Raw genomic sequence first — 20,653 nt, forward strand, 5'->3', positions numbered from 1 at the left:
CTACCATAATTGCTGGACTATAAGCCGCACCTGAATATAAGCCGCACCAGCTAAATTTAGAAGAAAAAAAGAATGTTTACATATACAAGCCGCACCTGACTATAAGCCGCAGGTGTCCTTCCTGCTTCCCGCTAGAGCGCCCCTCGTATTAATCTATATATTTAGTCCTTGTTAAAGACCATTGTAAAACTAACTAACTGGCCGTTAGCTGTAAAAAATCTTTATATAAGCCGCACCGTTGTATAAGCCGCAGGGTTCAAAACATGGGAAAACAGCTGCGGCTAATAGTCCGGCAATTACGGTAGTTACTGAGTGCTGTGTCTTCCAGTTGGATCAGTGACTAGTTACTGAGTGCTGTGTCTTCCAGTTGGATCAGTGCTAGTTACTGAGTGATGTGTCTTCCAGTTGGATCAGTGCTAGTTACTGAGTGATGTGTCTTCCAGTTGGATCAGTGCTAGTTACTGAGTGATGTGTCTTCCAGTTGGATCAGTGACTTACGGGGAAGTAGAGAAGCAGAGCTCCAGTCAAGATTGCCTCCAGCAGGATGAGACCAGACGCACGGATCCTCTGTTGATAAAGAGAAGAGAAACAACGTGCATTTATCAGTAGCCAGCAGATGCTATAAAATGGGCAATTTAAGGGGGGAGTTCAAGGTTCCACTGCAGAAATGATCAAATGAATTCCCTACACTCAACCAAGCAATTATGGAAAATATAAGGGAAACCAGAGGCTTACATAAATTATTATTCCATTCAAGTATCTCAATGTAAATCTAAACAAAGCTGATGATATATATATATATATATATATATATATATATATATATATATATATATATATATATATATATATATATATATAATTCTGCCATGGCAGGCTGATTAATGTATCATATTACATATTCTGCAGGTGTCTCGATAATATCAAACGACAGTAGCAGCTCTGAAATTGACTGAAGGAATTTCTTTCCAGCTCTGCCTCTCCCCAGACAACAAAGGGAAAGGAGTGAAGAGAAGGCCATTTCTGGGTTAGGTTTAATTACCCATTATATGCTTGGCGGTTTCCTGTCTTGTGTAAATTCACAGGGCTCTGGGGACCTTTGTAGACTAGCTACTGTAGGTCCCCACTGAATACCACATTACCATTCATCAGGCGTGTTGTACTGTAGTCCACTGTATGCTGTCATGTGTGTTTATGTGATGGAACGTAATTATCTCTGCCAGCGAAGTTGGATGGGAGATTAGACAGTATTTTCACCCCCTTCTTTTTGTGTGTACAGCAGCAGCAGCATATCTAGAAGATGTATGCATGGTTTTGCATTAAAGTTTGTGGAAACGTTTGTCTTGAGGCAATGAAATACTGATGAACTTTTCACACCAAAAGGAGGTGTGGTGGGGGAGTGGCCTATCACAAAATACATAACTTCCGAAGTGACTCAGGTCGTTATGCGTTTCTTTATACTTATGTCGCAGGCAGAGAGTAAAATGTGCATGTTCTGGTTCCTCAGGGGTATTAGTAAGTATTATTGTAAATCGCTCTGGATTAATTAGTGTTCCCCCAATTCTTTTCACCAGCTAGTGAGGAGTGTCATTAGGAGGACATAATGCATGCTGCAGTAGATTAGAGTTTATCATGATTGATTATGTGTGACGTTATAGAGTAGATCATGTATTCATTGATTATAATATCTAGGTCTGTATGATGATGCTAATACTTGATAGTTAGGAGTCGAGAGGACTTTAGTAGGCCTCAGTACTATTGTTTTGGTAAAGCCTATCTTGTTATGGTACAGCTCGTTCCAGAGGCCTTGAAGCCACAGTATAACTCTAGTGTTTGACCATTCTTCTTGGCAGAACTCTTTTACCACTGTCCAGAGTGATAATTGTACTTCTGTCCATGATATCATGTTATATAAACTTGACCACACCACCACCTAATATAATTGTCTTGTCTCCTCATTTTCTCATGATTATTGATTGATCTGAATTCCACCACAATGCAGAGAAACACTTTTTTTCTAACCAGCATAGAAGTCACCAATGCAGCAACAGAGATTGACCTCCCCACCTGGCTTCCCAGGTGGTATGTACTGTATGTATGGATGTATTGTACTGTACATGCATAGCGATTAAAGTAATACAGTTGTGGGTGTACATGTTTCACTCATTTATTTGTCCATAAACTCTGGTGAAGTTGCTACGATTTGAAACTATCTTGTGTAGGCCTACATACTGTTTACATGCCCAAATGCATCGAGCTCACCAAAACTTTTCTTATGTGGAAACATACCTGGCAATATAATACATTTTGATTCTGATTCTGATGAATCCATTAACCATTATGCATAACATCACTTCAGCATGCCCTATACCACAGTACTCTGTAAATGTAATTAATTATTGAAATCCTCTGGTGGTCATTAAGAGCCTATATCTGGGACAATTATTGCATTTTAATATAGTCCATTGTGAGAAGATATTTCTGGAGCCTATGCTTCTCCTTGAGTATAAAGTTACTGACTAAATGGGTTAACCAAGCTGTAGCCTTAAGGGAGCCTGTGGGGCTTTTGTGGGCTTACCACCACATCACTATGGAGCAATTTAACCCTGAACCATCACCTAGGGCAGATAAAAACAGCTGGTGTACTGTGTACTGTGAATTGTGAAAGTGTGTTATGATAATTGCCTTGGTAGTAGCTGTGTAAATCCGTCTCTTCAAAAGTAGCTTCTGCTACATGGAGAATGTTAAAGTTGGACTGTAATTGAAAATCTATGCATGTAAAAAGTTATTTTCAGAGTCTCATTGAACATTGTTCATGAGAAGCACTTTTGTACTCGCCATTTAATGCTACAAATCAAACTCAGCTTCTTCTATGCAACAGTAGAGTCTGTTCTCCTATATGGCAGTGAATGCTGGACCCTGAAGCCAACTCTGCATGAAGTCTCTAGACGGGTGCTACACCAGAATGTTACGTGTAGTGCTCAACATCAGCAAGAGTACACATGTCACCAACAAGAATCTGTATGCTGGAATATTAAGGGTGAGCGATAAAATAGCAGCCAGGAGAATGAGACTTGCAGGACACTGCCAAAGACACCAAGAGCTACCAGCCAGTAAACTGGTGCTGTGGGAACCAACACATGTGCACCGGTCACAAGGACGTCTCATACTAACATACGTGAATGTACTCAAAAAAGACGCAGGAGCGCAAAGCACCAACGAACTGGCCGGATGTATGGAGGGAACCGGGATGACTGGAAGCGACGATGGAAGACTCGTCTGAGGACGACCTAGAGAGATTTAATGGCGCAGACTGTCCCCAGTACCACACTAAAGCTTTCCCACAAGCAGCCAGCCTGTACACTGTAGCTCGGCTTCTTCGCCACTGAACACAGCAGTGTGATTTGTGAGGCTTCAGTCACACACAGCAAATTGCTATCGATAGATCAAGAGTGGACAGGGCGGCCACGCCATGGCTAGATGCGACTGTATGTCGTTGGTAAAAAGCTGTTGACGATTTTACATTAGTAACCATTATACACATTTCCCATCATGCATCATTCTTGAAACTTGTAACACAGGCCTGATTAAATGCAGGGTTATCAGTCACGCATCTCTAATGCGTCTATTCTCAATGACTGGAGTTAGTTATCAAAATGTGGACTTGAACATTGGTCACAACTGTGCCTGTATATAATGCTGTACATACTACAACATTCAAAGTTGAAATGAGGCACAAACAATGATTTAGTCACTGTCGGGCAGAAACCTTGTAAGTTTCAAATTTGTACGTTTTTTCGTAAAGCAAAGCCCTGCTTCATCATACAAGACTGTCGCACAAAACTAGAGAAAATAGCCGATCTACAAGCACACAACGCCTCGCATCGTGAGGGGTTGTGTGCTTGTAGATCCGCATTTTTAAAAATGATAAATACAAAACGAACGGTTTTGGACATACAGGGTTTCCAGGCGACAACAATGATTTGATCCATGGATGAGGTGTTGTTTAGATCCGGGAACAGAGCTCAACTGTCCAGCACTTCTCAGTACCAAGGACAGCTCACAGTCCATGTGGTTTATAGGCATGGCCAGAGCACCTGTCCACTGTACAACTCAGGACCAGGGACAGCTCACAGTCCATGTGGTTTATAGCCATAGACAGAGCACCTGTCCACTGTACTACTTAGTACCAAGGACAGCTCCCAAGTTGCGGGATCTTTCACTTTTTAGGTGTAAATTTATCATCTACTCAGGGTTTTGAGGACACACCAGACAGTTTTAACCCTTTTAGTGCCTCTTATTTTGTAGTGATCCCGACAGTAAGTAAGCCACGAATTCCTTCCATAGGCGCCCGCTTTTATTTTGAAGAGCCAGAGTGAAAACGTGCACGCTTTGTGCCACTTTACCCTGGTCCAGTCACAGGTCATGTAACTCACCATGTAGTCATGTTTGCTGAGTTCAACAAGTGTATATCTTGCTATTATGCCGTGAAAAAATGCGGTTCTAGGTGATCCAAACCTTTTTTTTTAGATAAAGGAGCTTTTCTTCAGCACAATGAATGGGACTATAGGATTTTCGCTGCGCGATGATGTCATCGCCCAATGGAAAGTGATCCGTGTGTGTGTGTGTGTGTGTGTCTGTGTGTCTGTGTGTCTGTGTGTGCGCCCGCGTGCGCGTGCGTGCGTGTGTGTTTGCTGTTTATTTTAATTTTCTGAATAGTTTGTTTACAACCAAAATATAGTCTAGTAGTGCTATAGATTCACACAATTGGCAGTTGGATATGAAAGATTAAGTGTAGAAGAAGTTCTGCAGGCAGCTCTTCTGTATCTGTCACAGTCAAACAAACTCTGCAGGCCACAACCTGTGCCACGACCTGTTCCCCGCCTGTCATTTATGCTCGTCTCCCCCAGTCGAGCCATCTCGGCAGAAACGAATGCGCTGAAACCTGCTAGGCAAGGGGTCACAGACGCACTGACGCACTCCCACTCAAGAGAGTTGATTACGAAAAATGAAAGCAATGCAACCTGTGCAACGCGAAACATGAAAGCGTCCATTATTTATAGTTCACTGTTGAAACAGGGTTGCGCGAGTGTGTATCCAAGGAGCTACTGCTACCGCTAATCACATGAAGCCTGTCCCAGCCATAGAGTTATAAGAAGAATAGAGAGGACACCAGATATCCCTGCCCGTCCACTTGCATTGAGTTGCTCACCCAGCGCATGAGGCGTTTTCACCCCTTCTTCCGGGTACATACTACTGTAGATGCGCGTACATGTTTCTGGCCCCAACTGCAGTTCCTCAAAACGGCCACCATGTCCATGGCGCTTCAGAGCTCACCCAAGGTTCTGGGGGCTTGGTCCCAGCTGATTGAAAAGCTGTGATGAGTAGCTTATCTGAAGTTCTGATGGCATTAGACTGAAGAGAAATCTTTTCGAAGAGCCTCTCCTCTCTCTTGACCTGAGGTCACAGACAGTGCCTTGACGTCTCACCTTGTTCCTTTTGAAGTGGTAGACTAGCGCCATGCTAGCCAGGTCCAGCACCATGCAGAGGCCCTGGAAGGAGGCTACAGCCAGCCGCAGTGCCCCGTCCTCCTGGGCCAGGCAGGGCGTGTCGTCCCGGCAGTAAGGGCAGCCCTCGTGGCAAGGCAGGCACTTGCTGGACAACTCAGAGGGGTCCTCTCGGTGCGAGCCCTGTTCCTTACCTAGAGGAGACAGGTACCAAAAATGTCAGTTTAGTTGGCTTGATAGCAAAAACATGTCTTCAATTGAATAATACATTACATAGAAAGATCCAGGAGTGGCTAAACAGACGGGTGTTTCCATACCACAACTGAAAATTGGGCATGTAATTTTCTTAATTGTGACCAGTGGGTTAATCTATGGACACACATGACTTCTTCCTATATTCCGTCTCCCTGCTCACTGTTAATTCCTGTTATCCTTCTGCCGAGTGAATCAGTCTGGATGAACTTGAATCAATGCCGTTGGCATTAGTCAAACATTGGATACCTCTCCTTTCTCTGGTCAAATGTTTGGTGTCGTGCAAAAAAACAGACACTAAAACAGATGTATTAGAAATATTTATAGACTGTCAAATGTGTATCCCACTTACAGTATATTCAAGTTTAGTTTAAAGCAAATCTCACACTAATATAGATTTGCCTGCAGCTGACTTCTACCTCTCTGTGTCAGCATAATCTGTACTGTGTGTAACTATTTCTATGTTGCTTTATCTTTAGAACGTAACCTTATAAGACCATGTTACCATGTTAGAATAGCATCTCTGTCAGAATGGACTATAAGAGCTGTATTATAATGGTGCAGGGGAGGGTTGTGCCCGGAGGGGCTGACAGGACAGGCCAGGAGGCCTGCTCCTCTGATGCTGTGAATGCTGCATACTCAATTTTTTGCCCTTTTGAATAAATCTTTGTCAATTCTTTAAATCCCTCATCCTTGTGAAACATTAATTAATTTCTATAACACAGATACTGACAGACTACACATAACATTGGCATTATGGATATATTCTCTAATGTGTCAGGGCTCAATGATGGATGACAAGTTTCTCTCTCTCCCTGTCTTTCTCCACATGAACGCAATCACAGAATCTATTAATCAAACCCGATCCCTACTGTGTGCTGCTGCCACTGCATCCACCTCCATTACAACACCATTATGATCACTAACAAGCGACTGTGCATCTGTGCCAAAGAGTCACCCGAGACAAATTCCAGATTGTATCTTGGATTGTGATGAGAACATGGCCCGCGGTGTATTTCCGTGGCATGACTGCATCACTTAGCAGCATGTGGTATGAGAGACATGTTCTTGATCAAACACTGCAGCTAAATTGCTCCCCTCTATGTCTGGATGTAGAGTTAATTCATTAGAATGCCATCTAGGGCCATTATTGGTTTTGTGCCATGTGTCGTGCGAGGACAAGAAGGCATGATTTTGGTTTATTAAACCATATAACTATCCAGAAGTCTATCAGCTGCCATTGAGCGGAGAGAATTCTGTTCTCATCAACAGATGCTATCTATCTGGCACTTCTATAAAAGAGTGCTTGATAAGCACAGAGTTCCTCAGCATGTCCCATGGCTCATACAATATGCACAACACTGTCCTAAAGTTATGCAGAACACGACCGGTGCAGTACTGCATGGAAATGTGGTACCAGTGAGGAGAGAGACAAGGAAGGAAGGAAGGAAGGTAGGATGGATGGATGGATGGATGAATTCATGAATGGATAGATATATGGGGGAGTAATCGAGCCTTGCCTTCCTCCGGAGGAATCATTTAATCGTCAAATAAATAAAATGACATAAACTGGCAGTGCAAGCTGTGAAAAGAAACGTTATTTTTTAAGGTCGATTAATGCTAGCCGTGTGTGTTTGGGTGTATGCGTTCCTTTCAGCGCATAAAAAAAACAATTCAGGAGATAAAGCGACAGAAACTGGATGTCAACTTGGGGTGAACAACTATCACGGCAATAAATGAATGGCTTTGCAAGCACGGCATGTCCTGCAGACCACGTGGTGGAGTAAAAAGTACAATATTTGTCTCTGAGATGTAATGTCTGGAGTACAAGCACAGTATAATGTATTGAGAAATGGACATACAGTACTAGTAAATGTTACAATACTTTCCACCACTGAAGATCACTGGTTCAAGCTCTTCCTGCGCCCAACTTCAATTGGGTAGTTGACTACCCCCATCTCTCTGTCTCTCTCAATATGTCTCTCTGTCTCTCTCTCCCTGATCCCTCGGCCCCATCTGGGTGCTGCATATCGTTGTTGTCGGGTGGAAACCATGTATGTCCAAAACCTTCCTTTTTTTATTGTTATTTTCGCGATACGAGGCGTTGTGTGCTTGTAGATCGGTTATTTTCACTACTTGTGTGCGACACTCTTGTATGATGAAGTAGGGGTTTAATTTCGAAAAAACATAAAAATAAACATTCACATTTGAAACTTGGAGATACGAGGTTTCTGCAGGACAGTGACGAAATCTTTTTTCAAGGATAGACGGATGTCTGCAGACTGCATAAAGCCTGACAACACGACTGATATAGATATGAATTTATGATACATAAATGTATGACACATGTATGAGGCTCCATAAAGGTATATAATGTGAACTACTGTCTGGACTTACTTACCCTTGTTATCCTGACTACGAGACCATGTTTTGGTTATACTGTGAGTTCTGTTGAAAAGTTACTAGTGAAGAAACTACTGTCTTCTTGTTATGATCTGTGAACCAATCAAAGACTTCCACGGTTACTGTAATTCTTTTATATACTGTATGTCTAACCTCCTTTTTAGGAAAGAGAGATAGAAAGCTGCCACTAGGATGGTATGCTCGCTGTTTTGTCCTCTTTGTCTGACTCTCTTCAAATACAACAATTTATTGATATAGTCCTTTGGCTGTCTCTGAGTCTTATTTGGTTATGGATTTATTCATCCATATTTAAGTTATTTAACAACGACAGCAACAATTAAAAACAAAACATTCACATCAGCGAGAGTGGATGAATGCAAAATGAAGTAGACACAACAAACGGAGGAGATGGATCATGGAATTATTCTTCTACCAATTACCCCGGCATACAGTGGAACGCCGGATTCAGTGACTTATCTTCCTTAATGCTCATTAAGCTTGCCAACAGCCTGTGTGCAGAACTTAACTCTCCTACTGCCAGATTATTTATTTATTTATTGGGTCTGGTGCCATCAAAAAGCGGCTTACCTTTGCGACGTTATAGTAGATAGACAGACATTTATTTATTTATTATTATTTTTTTTTTTTTGATTGTGCAATAGTGCACTTTGGTCTGCCAGGCAGCAGAGGGCGGCGTCATGCGAGAATGAATGTGAATTTGCCTGTTATGTGTTGCCGTACATTCAGACCAGTCACTGGCCTTAGAGCCTTACAGCCAGAGGAAATCAACAAGGAAGTGAATTGGTCTCCGTTGATGTTAACGCATAATGGATTTTTTACACCATCACCGCGGAAAATGTGTTTACAGTACACGGCGGCGCGACCCCTCATCAGCTTCAACAAGGTAAACGAACGAACGCGAACGAGCGCCGTATTGGCGCGGAGGTCTCTTGAGAATTGGGGAGAACAGGAACGTCCAAAGCAGTATAAGAGTTAATGATGCAGAAACTGAAATAAAACGATTCCTTGATTCTCTCTCTCACGTTCTCTTTTTATGTCTCTCTCCACAATTAAACACGACTAAAAAAATAAAACAAACACACACACACACACACACACACACACACACACACACACACACACACACACACACACACACACACACACAAAGAAGTACTTTTTTAAAGTAATAACTACTCCTTTAATGGGGGCATATATTGTATGCATGGTATATTTACTGAAAGAGTTGCTATTGACTAGTATAGAGAGGACAGGCCATGAGGTCACAAGGGTTCATCCTGCAATCTGCCTATAGAGCAAAGGCACTCAGGTCAGGGTGGCAGTGGAGGGAGTGGCTGGTTGGAAATAGGGATGGGACGATATGAAAATGTCATGTCACGATTATTGCGGCGATATTATCGCGATAATCAAAATATCTCCAACACACATCCATTATGTGTGTGTGCGCGCGCGGCCGCGCGTGCATGCATGCATGTACATGTTCAAGGCTGCTCAACAACACCTGCCTGGTCACCCAGGCTCAGGCTACATACAGACATACACACATGTATAGCTACACACACGGTCACGCTAAGGAGACTGAAAAAAGAACTGATTTTTTGGCAAAGACATTTGGTAGAGATTGAAAAAAAAGACTGTATCAAGTACGTTATTTACGGGTCCGTTTTACCAATTATAGAGGGTTCAAGTGGTACTGGATATGGAGCTCGGCAAATAAAAGTTTGAATTCATCCCAGTGCATAACGGAAGACAATAAATTAAATCTTGAGTGTTTTTATCACAATAAACGATAATAGCGATTATCGTCCCATCCCTATTCCCGGTTGGATCCCCAGCTCCTCATGGCATTGACACTGAACCCCTAAGTGCCCCAGATGAACAGGTTACCTTTGCCATACAGTATGTATATGTGTGTGGATGGGTGAATGTAATCACTTTGTAAAGCACATTGCATAAAGGCAATCCTTTTATAACAAAGGATTATTACTGCTTGTTCAGGCCTTCGCCGAAGCAAGCGTGGCATAGCATTAGCCGTTAGCTTGTTAGCTCGTCTGCTATTGTTAACGTTAGCTACACTGCTTACCGCTTGTTCAGGCCCTGCCCGAATCAAGCGTGGCCTAGCCTTAGCCGTTAGCTTGTTAGCTCGTCTGCTTCTGGTTAACTCTATCTACAGTGCTTCGCCATGGATCCTCGGGCCTTCCTGCCGAGGCAATGTCCAGGCTGTCCAGGACTCATCGACGGACAGGATCTTCACCATCTCTGTGTCGGCTGCATGGGCGTTGCACACGCCTTCTCTGCACTGAGTCCTCAGGGGAGAGCAGGACCTTTCTGTGACTGCTGCGTGGCCTACGACCACGATGTACTGATACACCGGTTCTACCTAGCCAGGGCAGGCCTCGGGGCCTGCGCTCCACCAGGTGGGTCCACTGCTCTCAACCCCACAGCCCAGTCTTTCCTTCCCCAGGCGGCCCGCACCGTTGGTCAAGGTGCGGCGCTGCCTTCCGGAGATCCGCTTGGCAATCAGCGCGCCATTCCAAGTCAAGATGGCGCCGTGCTACATGAGACACCGCCTGCCGCGCAACCGACCGCAGCTAGCTCCACTGTCACTGGAGCTGGCGGGTCTGGTGAAGTCGCCGCTAAGAAGGCGACCAAGAAGGCTAACATCCAGAAATCTCCGGTAGCCTTTTCTCCTTCGGGCGCGGTGCCCAAAAAGAAACGCTTGGATGTGACCGTCGGGGACGTCCCCCTCGACGTGAGCATCACCAAAACAGTCCAGACCTTCAGGCGAGAGTCGGACCTGAGCTCCGGTCAGAGCGAGGGTTCTGGTTCTGAATACTCTGGATACACGGCCGAGGAGGAGGAGGACTCCGTCGAGGACGAGGGTTCTCGACTCACGGTCACTGTGAAAGGTAATGCCCCTGCGGCTCCAGCACGTCAACTGGACGCCGCAGGGAGCTCCCAGGCCTCCTCAGGCACCACTGCCCCTCCACCCGCCAGTCAAGCGAGTGAAGCGGGAGCAGAGGACGTCGATTCTGCAGCAGAAATGCTGGATCATCTCACAGTCTACATGAGAGCTCTGGCCAGAGTTGGAGAGGAGTTGCCACCTCCTCTCCCCTCTGAAGAGGCCGAGGATGATGACGAAATGCCCGGGCAGGAGCCTTCGGTTCCCGCCCCGTATGTCCTCTCCAGGCTGCCGCTGGTGAAAGGTTTCACCAAGGCCCTCCATTCCTCATGGAAGACACATAAAGACCCCAGGAAGCTGCCTTTTTCTGTGTTGGATTTGGTGGGCGGTGCGGAGGCAGGCATGTCCACCTGCCCTAACCTGGACCACCTGTTGGCACAATCTTTTCTGAGTTCCGTCAGACCCCAGTACAAAGATGTAGGCACAGCTAAAAACGGGCCGTTTGTTGGCCCCGTCGGCACCAACCCGCCGGGGTTCACTGTCCTGGAGGACAAGCTGCAGTCGGACAGGGCTCGTAACGCCTACCGGTCCGCTGCTCTGGCCGCTAAGGACCTGAATCTGATCCAGCTCTTGCTCGCTTCCACCAAGGACCTGGTCAAAGGTCTGCCCACGGGGGAGCACACAGCTGAACTGAACACTCTATTTGACATCATGCTGAAGGTCAATTGGCATGCGGTTAAGTGGATGGGCAGGTCCATGGACTACAACCTCCAGTCTGAGAGAGCCCGCTGGCTCGACTATGTCGACCTCGAGCCTAAGAGGGACGTGGGCGAGAAGCCTCTAGGTCCTCGCGGGGAGATGTACAAGTCTCTCATAAACATGGAGAACAGTCCCACCACCCTCATGGGTGGGGGCTTGGAGCTGCTGCAGGGTAGAGTTACCTTCTTCAAGGCGGCTAAGGACATCGTCGAGTCCACCACAGTGCCACAGGATGAACCGCAGCAAGCTAGGAGGACGTCCCGCTCCTCCCGCGCCAAGGAAAGGGGCCGCTCTGCTTCTTTTAAGAAGCACTCGTCTTCCTCCAGGGGAGCCTCTGCAGCCAGGGCGCCTGACAGGCCCCGCAGCAAGGCTGTGGTTCCCGAGCGCGCTCAGCCGCGCCGCCCGTCCAAGGATGGCAGGCAGCAGTCTTCATACCGCGGTGGCCGCGGTAGGGGACAGCGCAAATGACACTTTGAAGAGGGGAATTGTGCTGGGGCGGGGGTCCGAGGTGTCTCTCGGTCCCCCTCCCCCCAAACGAGGGCGTTTTTCGGTACCCCGTGTCGGGGAAATGAAAATGTTAATTTTGATGCCTCCTGTGTCGACAATAAACATGTTGAAAGAGCAAAGTCTGTCTCTGTCCAACTCTCTCGCACTAGCACAGACGACCCCATCGTGCATGCCTCCTGTAGTAATGATGAAGTCCTGTCAGGACTCGATAATCAATCACAGGTTTTATCAGAATCCAGTAATGTTAATGTCAAACAATTATGTGGTTCCTCAAGCGCGCGAGTGGGATATCCCTCGCGTCGACAATATGAATCCTTTATGCATGCCTCCTGTAAGAATGATGGAGTCCCGTCAGGACTCTTTAATCAGTCAGAGGTTTTATCAGCAACCAGTAATGTTAACGTCAAACAATTATATGGTTCCTCATGCGCGCGAGTGGATTTTCCCTCGCGTGAGCGATGCTATGAATTTAACCTTGGGTCAGAAATTCTGTCGGCCTACTATGAGCCCGGGTCAAGGGACAAGCATAAAGGCCTTAGAGCAGGTATTAAACGTAAAAGTTCCTCTCCTGTCAGGGGAGAATGCTTTAGTTGTGGGCGAGTCTGTTTATCAGTCGAATCGCTTTGCTCTTCCTGTCGCTCTATCGAGCGAAAACCGAACGCTTCCGGTTTCACCGGATACGGATTCGCTAGCTCCCCGCTTCCGGTCCGGCCGCAAAAGAGCTCCGCTAGTCAAGCGGTACAATCAGAAGGTGTTCCCACCTTGCGGCCTATTGAACCCCCGCGCTCCGCATCCGGGTGTTCCGGATACGGATACGCAGGTTCCCCACTTCCGGTCCCGCCGCAAAATAGCTCCGCTAGTCAAGCGGTACAACCAGAAGGTGTTTCCGCCATGCAGCCTATTGAACCCTTGCGCTCCGCATCCGGTCGTTCCGGATACGGATACGCAGGTTCCCCACTTCCGGTCCGGCCGCCAAAAAGCTCCGCCGTCACGGAAGCACAGTGGTGGGGTTTCTCTCGCTCAAAACACGCTAGCACGCTGTGCGCGCCAGTGGAAGTTATGCAACCCGAGCCATTGGGTATTTCGAACGATAACCAGGGGTTACAGGTTACAGTTCGCAGATTTACCCCCGCTTTCGAGCAGGGTTATTCATACCAGAGCACGTGGTTTAAAAGCAAGTCTTTTGAGAGAAGAGATCAGCTCATTGCTAAGCAAGGGTGCTATAGTGGAGCTGGACAGGACCCAATCCCGCATGGGATTTTGGAGCCGTTATTTCCTGGTGCCCAAAAAGGGGGGGGGGCTACGTCCCATCCTGGACCTAAAGGCACTAAACGTGTACCTGAAGAAGTACGTTTTCAGGATGCTAACAGTACCCACCATGTTACGGTCGGTCAGGCAAGGGGATTTCCACTGTTCAGTGGATCTGAAGGATGCTTATCAGCACGTCCAGATTTATCCCCCACACAGGAAATTCCTACGGTTCGCCTTCGAGGGTCGCCTGTACGAGTACACAGTACTCCCTTTCGGTCTGTCACTGAGCCCGAGGGTTTTCGTGAAAGTGACCGAAGCAGCCATCGCCCCGCTGAGACAGCAGGGCGTCAGGTTGGCGACGTACATCGACGATTGGATGATTTCAGCGAGCTCCGCCCACGAAGTGGCGCGTCACACACAAGTGGTTTTGGCTCACCTGAAGGCCTTAGGTTTCATAGTCAACCACGGCAAGAGCATGCTGACTCCAGCAAGTCGTCTTACATTCATTGGGGTCCTTCTGGACTCATCCGACATGTCGGCCCGTCTCTCAGAGGAGAGGGTGGACAGGTTTCGGGAATGTCTCGACTCCTTTCAAGTGGGCCAGGAGGTCACTTACAGGAGTTGCATGGTACTGACGGGAATGATGGCTTCCGCAGTACATCTGTTGCGTTTGGGCAGGTTTCATATGAGACCTTTTCAAAGGTGGATGTTATCCCTCGGGATCCCGCCCTCCTTGAAGTACAAGAAGGTTATGGTTTCCCCTTCCTGCGCGATCGCCCTGTCTCCGTGGCTGGTGGAGGGATTCCTCACCAGCGGAGTCTCGATTGGCGAGGTGGTTTCCCACAAGTCGATCACGACAGACGCCAGTCTCAGTGGATGGGGAGCCACTTTCGAGGGGCGCACAGCGCAGGGGCTTTGGCCTCTGGAGATGAGGGGTCGTCACATCAACTATTTGGAGTTGATGGCTATACTCCTGGCGCTCAAGCATTTCGAGCCTTGGATTTTGCATTGTCACGTCCTGGTCAGGACAGACAATACGACGGCCATGTTTTATGTCAACAAACAGGGGGGCCTGTCGTCGTTGCCACTGGACCGTCTGGCTCGAGAATTGACGGTTTGGTGCTTGTCGCGCCTCAAGTCGATCAGGGCCTCACACGTCCCAGGTCTCCTCAACAGCGGAGCAGATCTCCTGTCCAGGGGAGGTCCTCGCTACGAGGATTGGTCTCTCCACCCCAGGGTGGTGAGCCAGATTTTTCGCAAGTTTGGTCAGCCAGTGGCGGACCTGTTTGCGTCAGCGGAGAATACGAAGTGTCCGTTGTTCTTCGCGGTGAAGGGCAGTCCTCCCTTGGGGTTGGACGCCTTAGCGCACACGTGGCCGAGAGGTCTACTGTACGCGTTTCCCCCCTTCGACTTAATCCGACCCACTCTGGAGAGAGTCAGGAGGTTCGGTCTGGAGATGCTCCTGGTGGCCCCCTACAAGGGCACGTGGAGATCGACGATCGCCCCTCTCCTTTGCGAACCGGGTTGGCAGCTGCCTCGGTGCAGGGACCTGTTGAGTCAGGCCAGGGGGGAGATCTTCCACCAAGACCTGCAGGTCCTAGACCTGTGGGTTTGGCACGTGAAAGGTTAAACCTGCTGGCAGCCGGTTTTTCTTCTGAAGTGGTTGATACCATTCAGAGTGCTAAGGCGCCCTCTACGAGGGCGTCTTATGATGGAAGGTGGAATGCCTTTGAGGACTGGTGTGAGTCGCGTGTTCCACCTGTGGTGGCTCATGTGGCGTCAGCCCAGGAAATTCTGGAATTTATGCAGAACCGCTTGAGAAGTGGTCTAGCATTTTCTACCCTTAGGGGGTATTTGGCGGCTATTAATGCCTGTCACCTGGGGGTGGCGGGCAAGGCACCTTCTAAAGTCCCGGAGGTCATCAAGTTCATGCAAGGAGTTGAACGTTTGAGGCCGGTGACTAGGTCTTTGTTCCCAGTTTGGGATCTGCAGGTGGTTCTAGGGGGCCTATGTCGGGCTCCCTTTGAGCCGCTTGTAGGGATGCCTTTGAAACTTTTGAGTTTCAAGACGGCTCTTTTGCTGGCTTTGGCCACGGCTAAAAGAGTTGGTGACCTGCAAGCTCTCTCGGTGTCTGCGGAGTGCATGCAGTTTATGAACAATGATCTCAAGGTGTTGCTCAAGCCTCATCTTAAGTTTGTTCCTAAGAACATGGTGGTTCCTAAGGAGCCTGTTGTTCTTCTGGCTTTTCATCCTCCTCCGTTTGTCTCGGTGGAGGATGAACGGCTGAATTGCCTTTGTCCTGTCAGGGCATTGAAGGCCTACTGTGACAGGACTGCTGGTTCTAGAGCTTCTTCTCAGCTCTTTGTAGAAATGGGCAATGTTCTTGTCAGAAAGCCGGTGTCTAGACCCACTCTTTCGAGGTGGATTGTGGATGCTATTAGGCTGGCTTACTCTAGTGCGGGTGTGGAAGTGCCGGCGGCACTTAAAGCCCATAGCACTAGAGGTGTGGCTACTTCGTGGGCACTGGCAAAGGGAGTCTCCGTTCAGGAGATTTGTGTTTCGGCGAATTGGTCTTCGCCTTCTACCTTTGCAGCCTACTATCACCTGGATATCGAATCCTCTTCGCTAGCGCATTCGGTTCTGGGTGCAGTTGCCTCCTCTACGTCATAGAGGAGTCGGATCTTCCCCTCCCACAGGTGGGCATGTAGCCACCTGGGGTACTTTGGGGGGACCCTGTGTTTTCCTTATATAGTGTGTCTTACTTATAAGGTGGACTTGTCCTTTTCATTTAGTTGAATGAGGCGGACTTCGGTCTGTCAGGGTCTCTCTTTATTTTCTCATGCCTTCACACCCAGGTCCGGTGGGCCTGGGACCTTCTGGGTGATGGGTCACGCCCGTTTGGGCTGTGCTCACCCGTATGAGGGGTGTGTGGGGGTATGAGAGTAGGTTGTGGCTTAGAGGGGAGTTTAAGAATCCCAAGTGGGAGGTCATCCTGGAATATTGACAGTAAACGGTAGGTTCCGTACGGAACCATTGTTTACTTAGATATGGAAGGATGACCTCCCACGTAATGCCCCTCTGTTTCACTGAATGTGGCAGAGAGTGGTATTAAGAGGATGTTACTTCCGCCTCCGGGGGTTTATATAGCCTGGAGGCGGGTCACTCCGGTTTGAGTGACAGGCCCTTCCTACCTACGTTAGTACGGGAGCTGAAGTAGTTTCTCTGAATGATCGCCAGGGGGCGTCATTACCCAAGTGGGAGGTCATCCTTCCATATCTAAGTAAACAATGGTTCCGTACGGAACCTACCGTTTCCATCCAATGCTTACAGCTTTACTCTAGCAGTGGCTCCCAAACTTTTTAACTCAAGACCCAAAAGAGTTTGCCCAGGAGTCAGGACCCAAATGAGTGAAAATAACACATCGCTCCGTGTTATGAGCTTGTAGGTCGGCTATTTTCACTATTCACTATGAATGACCTCAGGGAGCTTCATGCTAATCTGTCTGTTGAAATATCTTGTGTGAAAGTGAATGTTGGTTTAATGGTGAAGCTAGAGAAAAGGGTATGGCGCTATGGACCTACTAATACCTGTATGTCTGTTGGTCTGTCTGTCTGTCTGTCTGTGGCGATAATTTTGAGCTGATTTACTGGCATAATACGTACGGTACACCCGATTCACCAAACGTGCAAACTACTGTATATGTTATCACTTAGCTAAAGTGGGAGGCTCCATTTGGATATGCAATGTTAATGCCTTGTCAAAACTGTCAAGACAAATATTTTGAGTCTGCAGAGCCTTGAAATGCTGATGAAATAGCTGACAACATGGAACCACAACGTCATATTTTATGACGTATTTTGGATGACACTGAATAGTTTCATCATTTTGACTTTTGTCATTTATTACTCCTCTTACGTGGATATACACAACACTATCTATTAGTTGACCACAACACAGATGCCCTTGCCTCAATTGATTCACCCCTACTACCCTTTTACATCAAGTTATGTGAGGCTACGAGAAATCTGCTGCAGGCTCCAATTTTCCCTCAGGGGAAATTCACGAGGCATTTTCAAGGTGAGGAGATTAAATCCAATCTGTGCTGTAGAAATCTAATGACGCGCAAGGCTATTCTCTGTGCGAAACACCCGTAGTATAAAGCACCTGTATCTCTTTAATAATGGGGTCATTATATAGGGGTCTGGAAGACTCTCTCCACACGTGGATCCAAAAGGTCGCAGGCATCATCACACAGCATTACAATAAGGCTCTGTCTTAGCGCTACTGTCCCACCTCGGGCGACTGCGCTGTCAGAGTCAGGTACGAAACCACTGCAGTCATCCGCTTATCTCCCTCTCACCGTAGTCTAGCCTTCTGCCTGAGGACACTGCAGCTGTTGACAGTGTCCACAAAACAGTGAGCGTTGGCACAGTCACTCAGATCCAGCAGAAAGAAGCTACAGCTCAAAGTTATTTGAATGACAACAGCAACGACACGAGCCTGTCTCTTCTACAGCATTGGTTCTCAAACTTTTTTGACTGCAGCGGCTCCACCGGGCGCGTCGAGCGGCCAAAAAGTGAAAAACTTCTGGGAACCCAGATTACGTCGAGCGTCGCGTCAACGTCAACGTTGGGAACGCTCCCGTTTTAATCAATGAAGGGTGCTCCACTGCCGACGTCAACGTCCGCGTCGGACGCTCGCTTGACGGCGTCCAAACTCAAAAATCGCCCCGGTTCAATTTTTTGACGGCGTCCACAACGTCCAGTCATGTATAAAATATGAATAAATGCATTGTATATCTAAATGTTGGCTACATACGTGCTTTTGGCTGCTGTTGGCTATCCATTCACGTCATTCACTAGGGTGACTAGATGTCCCAGAAATCCTAGCATATTTTTTTATGTAATTACAGCGGTCTTCTTTGATAAAATTATACAACATAGGCTTTAATCATGACAAAACAAAGTGGTCCGTGGTGCATTGCTGCTCTCTGCTGTGAGCACAGTGTGCTCTATACGTTCACATTCAGGTCACAAATAGTTGTATTCCTGTTTGAAAGTGATTTTCATGTAGTTTTGGAAATGGGCTATATTGGCCATAGAATGAATACACAGCCGCTGCGCTGCAGTGGAGCCGGTCGGACGTCAATGTGACGGCGTCAATGAAGCCGGTACGACGCAGAGCAACGCGACGCCGCCGGTGGAGCCGGGGGGTTCTGATTTCTGAAGTACCCCTTCCCCTGACTACAGCATTTTGCTTATCAAAAAAAGCTCATCAAAAGTCCAGTTCAAATGCCAATATGTCAAAAATAAAACAGCATAATGGCAAATAAACATTGCTTTCTATTCAATAACAGTTGTACTAGTCAAGTTATTGATGCAATTTGGTTTTACAATTTCAGATTAGCAGGTTCACACAAAGACAATGTTTTGTCATTACAGTAAAATACATATTCCCATTTTCTCCTGTACCCCCTGCAGTATCTGCACATACCCCATTTGAGAAACACTGTTCTACAGTATGGTCGATTCAGAAGTCTGTCGTTCTATAACTTTCAATCAACTGATATCTATATTTCCACAAGTCTTCATTCAAATGCTACAAAGATATAATTGAAACCAGCAGGATGATGTGGGATCAGCATTTTCTCTCACCAATATGTTGACTGTGTACAAGCTTATACAGACAGAAATACCCCAGTCTGGCACATGTGATGTCATTGCATCATGTTGCAAGAAGGTGTGTCTCTCCACAGTGGAGAAGCCAGTAAGTGACCTTCTCTAGGGATATACTGTAAAGGTCCCAGCTGGTTTGAGTCCAGTCCAGGGTGCCATTTTATGTTTTATTTCACACATTAAAGGAGTAGTTCACCCCCAAAATGATTTTTTTTCTATTAATTAGTCACGCCATGGAGAGTAGAGTTCAATAATATTTTTAGTTTTTCGTCGGATTCCTAAGACAAAAATGTGATTACAATAAATTTACCCCCATTCGTTCCGGATGGTGACCCGTTTCGAAACGGGTCACCATCCGGAATCAATGGGGGTAAATTTACTCGAATCAAATTTTTGTCTTAGGAATGTGACAAAAACCAAAAAATATTATTGAACTCTACTCTCCATGGCGTGACTAATCAATAGAAAAAAAAACAGAAAATTGGAGGTGAACTACTCCTTTAATGCAGGGGTCTTCAACAGGGGGTCAGGAACCCCTAGGGGGTCTTCAGAGTCACTACAGGGGGTCCTCCAAATCTTTATGTGATAGAAACCTTTTTATATTAACCATTTGAACCCTAACGTCCATATTCTGAGACCTTTAGCCAAAGCTAAACGCGAGGCGTTGTGAGCTTTTAGATCTGCTATTAGAGCTTTGGTGTAGAGGGGAAAAAGAGCAGACTAAGTACAGAGTCAAGTTTATTAGGTAATGACGGCTCAAGTGGTTAGATATCTGAAAACACAAATTGACATGAATCCAAAATACACTGATGATTGTGCAGTGCTGTCAAATGATGAAACTATATGAAAAGGTTGACGGGGGTCCCTGCTTCATCTCTTTCTCAACTAAGGGGTCCCTGGCCTGAAAACGTTGAAGACCATTGCATTAATGAACGACACCAGCATAGACGGATATTGATTTCATTAAACTACTGTATGTGTGTAATGTTTGTGCAACTTTCTCAGCTATTCGCACCTTTTATTAAATGCAGTGTGATAGAATATGGACTCACTTTATACATTTAAGTGAATATGTTCAAAACTTAGCCTACATATGAATAAATGTTCACTCAAATAATATCAAATAAAAAATGTAGTAACTCTGAGGACCCCCTAGGGGTCCCGGGCCCCTGTTGAAGATCCCTGCTATTGGGTTTTTGACTAAGAACACCAAAAGGTTTTTCAAATCACCTACTGAATGTCATAATCCAATCAGTGGCAAGAGTTCCGCGGGGGCCCGCAGTAAATGTAGAAAACATAAAGGTGGTCTCATTGACTAACGGCCCCTGATGAGCAGGCCTTTCAAAACTTTGCACTATATTAAACCAATGGGCCTG

The 20,653-nt window shown here is 46.6% G+C and overlaps 1 protein-coding gene across 1 annotated transcript in view; it reads right to left on the minus strand.

Annotated features, from left to right (window-relative positions):
• gpr158b (G protein-coupled receptor 158b) overlaps positions 1 to 20,653 on the minus strand; it is a gene marked incomplete at both ends in the record, with an annotated part of 119,867 nt that overhangs the window by 44,026 nt on the left and 55,188 nt on the right. Inside the window, 2 exons of the mRNA XM_080725601.1 lie at positions 499 to 567; positions 5,490 to 5,701. Coding sequence (XP_080581727.1) covers positions 499 to 567; positions 5,490 to 5,701 — 281 coding nt within the window. The remainder of the gene's footprint in view (positions 1 to 498; positions 568 to 5,489; positions 5,702 to 20,653) is intronic.

The sequence above is a fragment of the Nannobrachium achirus genome (genome assembly GCF_963921795.1).
Source record: "Nannobrachium achirus genome assembly, chromosome: 5".
Classification (NCBI taxonomy): Eukaryota; Metazoa; Chordata; class Actinopteri; order Myctophiformes; family Myctophidae; genus Nannobrachium; species Nannobrachium achirus.